Here is an 8,631-nt window from a genome sequence, read left to right as displayed (position 1 = left end):
TCTGCATCTCGCTGGCACACAGCCTCACTGTGGCTCAGGGGGGCAGGAGGGTGGCTGGGGGTGTGTGATCAAAGAATCACAGAATGGTTTGGGTTGGAAGGGATCTTAAAGATCATCTTGTTCCAATGCCTTGCCATGGGCAGGGATGCCAATGTGTGGAAAAGCACATGGGAAAAACAGGCAAGGGTAAGCAGGGTCAGATACGACGATCTGGGTCTCCCACCACCACCTCGAAGTGAGATTAGGAAAGGACTCTGGTGACAGAGAGTTGTATGATAAAATAACTTCTTTGGTTTCTTTCTTTAGAAAACATCTTTCACGCATGGTATAAAAACAGGTAGTTAAGAAATAAATTTCAAGCCAGCTGTACCAGTGTGTTTGAAGCATCCTCTCCCTCCCTGTGCCTCAGCAGCAAACTCCCTTCTCAAACAGAAGCATGACAACAAAATGCAAGCAAATCCTCAGTGGGAAATACTGTTAAGTGACTAAAACCCCCCAAACCCCCAAACTTACACAGTTTAAAACAAAGCCAAACAGTTTTCTATAAATGCGACCAGGTTCTTCCCCAGAAATAATGGCCCTGGATGCAGGTTTTTCTTCTGATAAAATATTGACCCTTCCTGAGGGCTGGAAAATCGGTGAACTCCCAGGAGCTGCCCTGGCTGCTGGCACAGGGATGCTGCTGCTCACACATTCTATCCCATCCCATCCCATCCCATCCCATCCCATCCCATCCCATCCCATCCCATCCCATCAGCAGTGACACAGGTGCCATGGCACGGTGCAACTTCATCGCTCATTTCTCATGCTGCTTTTCAAGTTACGTTTGGAAAGATGAATAAATTAATGAAGCCTCAGAAGATAAAAACCAAAACAAAGAGCACCCAAAAAGTCCAGTTTGTCCTCTCAGGGCAGCCGGAAGCGCTTGCGGACCTTCTCCTCAATAGAGTGGAGCTTGACCAGGCGCAGCGCGACCAGCAGCTCCTTGGTGACTTCGGAGTGCTCCTCCTTCTTGTGAGTGAGGAAAGCCCGGAATTTCTCCTGGATGGCTGCCCTGGTCCATGGTACCTGCTTCTTCGGTGAGCGCTCCAGGATCTGCTGCAGACGCTTCAGCTTCTTGATGGGGATGTTCTGATACACCACGAAGTCTATCATGGCTTGTTCGCAGTCGTCGTCTTCTGCGGCTGGTGGGGGAAAACAGCTCGGAGGTTAAAGGGACACAGGAGAGCAGGGCACAGCCCTTCCATGGCTCCCTGTGGGACATCTGCCCAGGAAGGTGGTGAATGCCCTGGGCCTGGAAGTGTTCAAGGCCAGGTTGGATGGGCCTTGGAATAACCTGGTCTGGTGGAAGGGCAAACTTCCCATCAGTGACGCACCCTATGCGGGGCAGTTGGAAAACAACATGTGAAAGTTCTGAAGAAAGTCAATATATCTGTTCCATGCTCCTCCCCATCAGGGAATAGAGGAAAAGCCCAGACAAATCTGAAGTAGTTGCAGTAAGTATTTACACATTATTTTTCCTGAAAGTTTCTGTTTTCCCACACAGATTTGTAAATCTTGTAACAGGACCCGCCCTAAGCACAGCCCCAATCAGGCGCTGGGATGGGACAGATAGAGCCCTAGCTGGTGGAAGCTGCTGGAGTGCATCCAGCAGAAGGAATGAAAACAGAAAGAATTTTAAAGAGGCCAAGGCCAAAGGATTACTCAACCTGGGAGAGATAAGCCCAGTTTCATGCCATTGCAAACTGGGAATGGTTTCACTGTTATAGTGGGGTGAGTTGGGCTCCACTGCTCAGGCTCTGCCTCTCTGGCAGGCTCGGGTTGATGATGAGCAGGTGCCCGTGTGTATCCTGAGAGGAATCATGATAAACTGGAGTTAAAAAAACCCTTCAGCTCTCACTGCTGGGGCCTTGTCTCTCTATAAATATCTGCAAGGGGCTGGTCTGGCTGCGGGGGCCAGTGCCTGACGCATGTGCTGCTGACACTGCTCTGACCTAACTGTCCCCCACCCCCGGGACCGCTCCCCACTGGTGACGGAGCTTTCCATTCTCGGTGTTGGGATCATGCTCCTGGCAGGGAGCTCACGGTGTGAGTCAGGCTTTGTAAGGAGTAGTGTCTGGGCTGATGGTGCCAGAAGATGAAAAGGCAAGAGCTGCAAGGGGGGAAGTCTCCACGTTCTCTCACCACAGAGGAGAATCTTTTAGAGTCATGGGACGTCCTGAATTGGAAGGGATCCACAAGCTTCATTGAGTCCAAGTCCTGGCCCTGCACAGACCACTCAAAAACCCTACAACATGCCTGAGAGCTTTGGCCAACTCTGTCAGGCTTGGTGCCATGCCACTTCCCTGGGGAGCCTGTTCCAGTGACTGACCACTCTGTGGGGGAGTTTTATTGAAACTTTTCTACAAAGCTTCATCCTGATGGAAAAATGACATTTTTTCACACCAGAACAACCTCCCCTGGATGTGGTGAAGTCCCCATCACTGGAGATTTCCAGGACATGACACTGGATAATCTCATCCAGGCTCATTTTCCCATGAAAGGTTGGACGAGATGAATTATCGAAGTCCATCCCAGCCTGGGCTGTTCTATGGCTTTATGACTGATTATATTTTTGGAAGTTAAGGGTGCAGGTTCACTGCCACCTAGATCCGTCACATGGAATTTGTTTCCCATGTCTGGATCCTCAGGGTAGAGCAGGTGGTTCCAAACAGCTTCCAGACTCACCTCAAGTGGCATCAGGCCCTTGGGATGTTTTTTCAGTCCCTTTCTCACCCGCTAACTTGGAGAGGAAGTGTGTTACAAAGCACCCTTGGAACAGAGCCTTTTGCTCTGCCCTGCACCTTTCCCCTGTTCTTTTGCCAAGAAAGGTTGAACCAGATGGTCCTTGAGGTCCCTTCCAACTCGGGATTCTGAGATTCTCTGATCTGATCTGTGCCCACTGGCTGTTCGTGCCCAACCTTCTGCCTGTGCCACGGCTCAGCACTATGTCTGCACCATCACGGTGACGTGGTTGACACCACGTTTCCACTTTTACACCTGACAGGTCAAAATCCACCCTACACTCAACTCCCATGAACCTTGGGTTCTGCTCCACTCAACCTGCATGAGACCAGGCTGTGGCTGCAATAAAAGCTTCCGGAAAACAGGTGAAGTCGAGAAAAGGGAGCTCAGGAGCCATGCCAGCAGCCAAGCTGGCTACCTCAGCTGCAAAAACTGTGCCTTGTCCCGGCACTCCCAGTTGTCCCTGCTAAGATCCAGCAGCATTTCACTCTTTGTTCTCACTGAGCAGTGGCTGTTGCTGGAGCCCAGCACCCTGTTCTTGCTCTATGGGACTGACACTGGAAGAAGATGAAGGGAGACAGACTATTTTATCCATAATTATTATTAATTATGGACCACTCCATGCTTTTACAAGCCATTTCACCTAATTTTGCATCTAAGTAGGAGAAAGTCACCAGGAAGTTTGCCCTCGTCCTGGCAGCATCAGGGTCCTGGCATGCTGTGCCCATGGCTCACCTGGTCCCTGTGTGGTGTTGCCTCTCTCCAGTCTGCAGGACATGCAGAGGGTGTCATGGTACTTGTTGCCCTGCACGTTGGTGACCTTCCCCTGCTGCTCACAGTCCTGGTGTGGCTGGCATGGATTGGTGCTGGAGTTGGAGGAGAAGAAGCCGTGGGGACAGTCGTGGCACTGGGTGTCCTCAAAGGGGGTACCTGTTCATGGGGAGACAATGGGACCATCAGGTGACAAGCTGGCACAGGAGCAGAGGCAGGAGCTGGGGATGATGCCAGACATCATTTGAGCATGAGGGTGATGTTTTGGAAATGATCCCTGCCTGCAGCTCCCCTGGGAATTGGATGTCCTCATGTAGGGCAAACAGCAGTGCTTCCCCCAGCCTTCTCCCAAACCTGTGCTGGTAAATTGTCAGCAGCCCCCAGACATGAAAGGACAACAAGAGGACATCTCATCTGCTATGAAAAAGCCACCACCTCAGTAGAAGTCACCTGCCAGGCTCGTGGCTGAGCTGCCAAGCCAGCCCTTCGCTTCCTAGAGCCTTTCTTCCCAGAGGCTCCCGAGCAAGTGAAAGTAAAAGTTTCTGTGGAGGTGAAAGGTCAGCTGTCCTCAGCTGCACTGTCACTGCTCCCCCTGGCTCCAGGCCACCGCTTTTGTTGTGTCATGGGCATGATGCCACACAGGCAGGATTGCACAAAGTCTCTTGCCTGGGAGCAGAGGGAAGGGCTCTGGGGGCAGGAGATTGTCCACCCCTTTCACCTCCTCTTCACAAACCAGATTACAAGCAGTTTCTGCCTTGTTGCACTCCACTTCAGGCTGTTGCTTTGGCTTTCCCAGAAGTGTGCTCTTTCAGGTCCTTCCCAACCCAAACCATTCTAGGATTCTAAGGCCCAGCCATAACTCCAACATCTGAGCCACTATTTGCAAATGGGAAATTCCAAAGAAGCCAGTTTGCATGGGGGGACCACACACACAGATCAAAGCCCTCATCCAATCCAAACATCAGCAAGCTCTGCCCGCAGCCCCCAGGCCATACCTTCCCCATCCAAACACCAGCACCGGCAGCCCCAGGGCTCTGCCCACCACGCTGGACACTCAGTCCTTGCTGTGGTGTTCAGGTGGCTGGGCTGGGGCACAGTCCTCCCCACACAAGAATCCATTTGCAAAAAGTAAATAATAATAACAAAAAAACCAGCTTCTCCTCAAATACCCAGCTTGCCTGCATGGCTCCTCTGTCCTAAAGCCAACCCTCCAGACAAACTTCATGTTTAATTTCAGAGCGCTTCCCTGTAATGCTTGGAGATCTTTTTCCCCCTTTGCCATGTTACTGCATTTTGTTGTGTCCTATAGAAAATTAGACCCCAAACCTCAATCATAAACATCATCTGAAGACAACAGGTATTTTTCCCTCTGGCTGGTGAGCCCGGAGCTCTTCCATGCTACACATAGAAGGACTTCAAAAGCCTCCATGCTTCAAAAGCCTCCATATTTCAAAAGACTCTGCTCTTCAAAGTATGAAGCAAGTTGCTGCTGGGTTTGCTGGTGCTGCCCACACTGGTTTTCTGTCCCCTGCTGTGGTTTCCAGGCAGAGCCTGGTCCTCAGTAATTGACGAGTTAACACACATTTGGAGCAACTAAAGGACCAGAGAAATCTGTAGCAGGGAAACAACAGGAAAATTCCCTGAAATATCTTGGGATTTGGGGCAGAGGAGCCATGCATCACACAAGGAGATGGAGCCTCAGACTCATGAATCAAAACAAGGCTGGTTTTGTGGATTTAGAACCTGGCTGTATGGCCATTGTGTGTTTTCAACTCAGCCACTCCAAATTGCTCAATGAAAACCCACAAAACCCAGCCCCAGAGCTACACACATTCACCAGCCCTGCCCTTACATCCTCAGCTGCCTTTTTCAGTCCAGATTCCCAGCTCCTGGGCTGCCCATGCAAGGAGAAGGGAGCTGATGGAGGATCAGGAGCAGCTTGGACCTTTCCACCTGCCTGTGGAAGAGGGTCAGCAGCTGCTCTAGGGATGGACAAGTCACAGCCTGGCTCTGTTCAGGTGAGGCAGGTAACTGGGATTGACACATCCCATCTAAGTGTGGTGCTGGGGTTTTCAAAAGCTTTCAAAGTGATAGCTGGGGAAAAACCCAACCAAATTCCTCCTCGGATAAGAAGCAGGAGCGTGCCAGCAAGGATGGCACTGTGCCAATGAGCTAAAAGGGAGTAGGTCAGGTTATGGGCAAGCACTGTATTTGGCTGCTGTATTTCTCCTCGATTTCTAGCTCCAGCAGAGATTTTGGGGCGTGACAAGAGCCTTGTGAGGATGCACAGCGCCCGTCTGGGTACTTACCTGGCTTCACAATACCAGAGCCTGGCGGGCACTCGGAGTGCCTGATGCAGAACTCCATGTTCGAGTAGTAGCCCTGCTGGCACTGGCAGGCACGGTTGTGTGTGGCATTGCACTGCTGCACCTCCACCTGCTTCTCCCCGCAGATGACGTTGCAGTACCGGCACTTCTCCAGGTAGTTCCAGTACTGAGTGTAGTGCAAATCCGGGCAGGGCTCGCACACCGTGGCTCTGTCCCTGGAGCAGTGCTGTGCCACGAAGGTCCCCGGCGGGCACTGCTGGCACGTGATCCTCTCGCTCGTCACAGCATCCTTCCACTGGTACGTGGGTTGGGCATCGCAGGCCAGCTCAGCCAGCAAAAGGAGGAGAGGGGGAAACATCCACTACAGCAAAGACAGCGCAAAGAGCCCTGAGCTCATCCTCTGGCAGAGGCGGGAGCAGCAAACCCGGCTGCTGCTGTTACAGAACTTGTTATTGTTGATAGCACAAGAAATTGTTCTCCCTCCCGATGTTGTCCCAAGCTCCAGGAGCCGCTGCCCTCCTTTGCCATCCCAGGTGACAGAGCACCCTTCCCAAACCCATTTGTGATGCCTTCACAACCCAGTTTCCCTCATTCAGAACTTGAAGCAGCTCCAGCACGTTTTCCTCCTTCACCACCATTTGCAGTAAGAGACACCTTTGCAAATCAAGAAGCAGAAGGGAGTTTTCCAGACTAGCAGATACAGAGCATGCTCCCTAGGATCTCTGACGCTCTTTGGAAAAACAGATGCTCAGCACAGGACTGAATCCCAAAGTTTGTTTATCCACCCTTTCCTTTCCAGAGCACGCGTGCCCAGCCTGACAAGCAGAAGGTTCATTACCTTGGATGGATGCCTCAAACTCGGCACGTGGCAGGATGGCATCGCACCGAGGGCTTCCGAGAGCCGCGATCAGGAATCTGGGGAGACAGAGAGAATTCCTCAGAGGCTGCTGCTGGCTGGGCCGGAGCTCCTGCAGCAGCAGGTTCAACCCAGCCGGCCAGCGTCAAAACAGACGGAGATGGGGAAGGGCTAATAGGGAAAGGCTGATAGGGAAAGACCGGGTTTCCTCGCCTGCTTTCCTCCGAGGGAGATGCCGGCTCTCCCCAGCGCAGGGACGGAGCAGAGCCTTATAGCGGCTGCGGGTGGGAGGCTCTGACTGCGCTCCGATCACCCACGCAAACACCAGACACGTAGAATCGCCCGGGGGAGGGAAGTCACCCCCAGCCCACCGCAAAAGAGAGGGAGCAGGAGCTGGTGGGGAAACAGCCAAGGTCTCCCTTTCCCCGCCTTCCCTCCCCTTCCCATTCCATCCGCCGGGACCGGCTGCGCTCACCGCACCTCCGTCCCGCACCTCCGCACCGCGCCGCTCCTCGCCGCTCCCCGCGGCCGGCAGCACCTTTATAGACCGGCCCGTGGGAAAGACCCCTCCTGGGCAAGGGGAGGCGACATCACTGCTCCATCCCGGCCCCCGAGCCCTTCCCGATCCCCCGCTGTGGCGGCACCGTCTCCACCTTCCCATCCCGGAGAGCTCCCTCACCCGAGCGTCGCTTTCGCTCTCGTTTCTGCATTTGCCTCTAAAAGTGAAGCTTTCAGAGCAATAAAGTTCATTTACCTGTGTGGAGGGAGGAGGCAGGCGGGATTTGCACAGTTTTTCAAAGCTCTTTAAGTTTTACAGGGGGTTGGTGTGGAATTTTTCTTCTGGCAAGGGGAAAAGGCAGGGAAATTCCCCTGGGAACGTTCTGTTCCCCATCTGTAAACGCCAAATAACTTCCTAGTAACAGCAGTTGCCTCTCGCTGTGAGGACACAGTTTGCCCCGTCCCAGAGGGGCCGGTTCTGGCTGTGGCTGGAGGCAGGGAAACCAGCGCTGTGGGGAGCATCCCTCCGGCTCTGCCCAGGGGCTCCGGGATGAGACCCCATCCCACTCCCGCCCCCTCCGAGGGCACTGACCCTGCCAAAACGGTCCCGATCCTCAGTGCCCGGGCACTGCATTCCTAAAGCTTTAACTCTCTCCTTTCAGGAGCACCGAGGATGACACCAGCTCCAACCGTAACACTAAACACCTACCTTTTGTGGACAACAACATCCAGCAGCTAAGAAGGTCAGCACTTAAATCCCTTACAGGTGACAGTGACATAAGTCTTGGACTCCAAGGACTCAAATGAAAACTGAACTCAGCCTTGCAGGTACAGCCTTGGCAGTGTGTGTGTTCCAGTGCCTGCTTCAAGACACGGACCTCCTGCACTTTGTCTTGCCCTGTCTCACCAGATTCCCTCTGAACAGACATCAGTGAATAGTCAAGAGCAGATGCTTAAAAAGCAAATGCAAAGTCTCTGGAAAGATGAGGGAACCACAATGAGGACCTGAGAGGATGTGGAGGTTTTTCTCCTCAGGAGTCAGCCACCAGCTCATTTTGCAGATCACTACAGAGAATTAACAATTCTGCATTTGCCTCCTGCCTCTCGCCTCCAGCTCTCAACCACTGGGGCTGCAGATGGAGAATCTTATGGGCTTTATTCTGAACATTCTTAAAGACCAAACCTACAAGAGCTAAACACACCATTCACCAAGAAAACCAAACCCAGTTCTCCACTACCCAGGAGAAGGAAACCCCAGTGGTTAGGAGGAATCCAAAGCTCCTTCCATTAAGATCAGTTTCTACCCACCTCTGACTCCAGCAGGAGCCAAGGGGGGTCAGTACTATAGTCCAGCAGCCAGGTCTGGGTGTGTTTATTTGCACTTTATACAGAAAA

The 8,631-nt window shown here is 52.6% G+C and overlaps 1 protein-coding gene across 5 annotated transcripts; it reads right to left on the bottom strand.

Annotated features, from left to right (window-relative positions):
• Positions 1 to 268: 268 nt before the first annotated feature.
• TNFRSF6B (TNF receptor superfamily member 6b) lies at positions 269 to 7,857 on the bottom strand. 5 transcript variants are annotated; one of them, XM_048321615.1, is made up of 5 exons: positions 7,493 to 7,857; positions 6,721 to 6,797; positions 5,865 to 6,243; positions 3,520 to 3,714; positions 269 to 1,184 (listed from the first exon to the last, which is right to left on the bottom strand). In XM_048321615.1, the coding sequence occupies exons 2-5, from the start codon at positions 6,760 to 6,762 to the stop codon at positions 907 to 909; spliced, it is 894 nt and encodes a 297-aa protein (XP_048177572.1). In that variant the 5' UTR covers positions 6,763 to 6,797; positions 7,493 to 7,857; the 3' UTR covers positions 269 to 906. The 5 variants fall into 5 exon arrangements, with proteins under 5 accessions (XP_048177572.1, XP_048177573.1, XP_048177570.1 ...); XM_048321616.1 differs by lacking the exon at positions 7,493 to 7,857 and adding an exon at positions 7,219 to 7,324; XM_048321613.1 differs by lacking the exon at positions 7,493 to 7,857 and adding an exon at positions 6,939 to 7,155.
• Between the last annotated feature and the right edge of the window lie 774 nt (positions 7,858 to 8,631).

Source organism: Corvus hawaiiensis, chromosome 17 (genome assembly GCF_020740725.1).
Source record: "Corvus hawaiiensis isolate bCorHaw1 chromosome 17, bCorHaw1.pri.cur, whole genome shotgun sequence".
Classification (NCBI taxonomy): Eukaryota; Metazoa; Chordata; class Aves; order Passeriformes; family Corvidae; genus Corvus; species Corvus hawaiiensis.
This window is presented reverse-complemented; position numbering and strand designations above follow the sequence as displayed.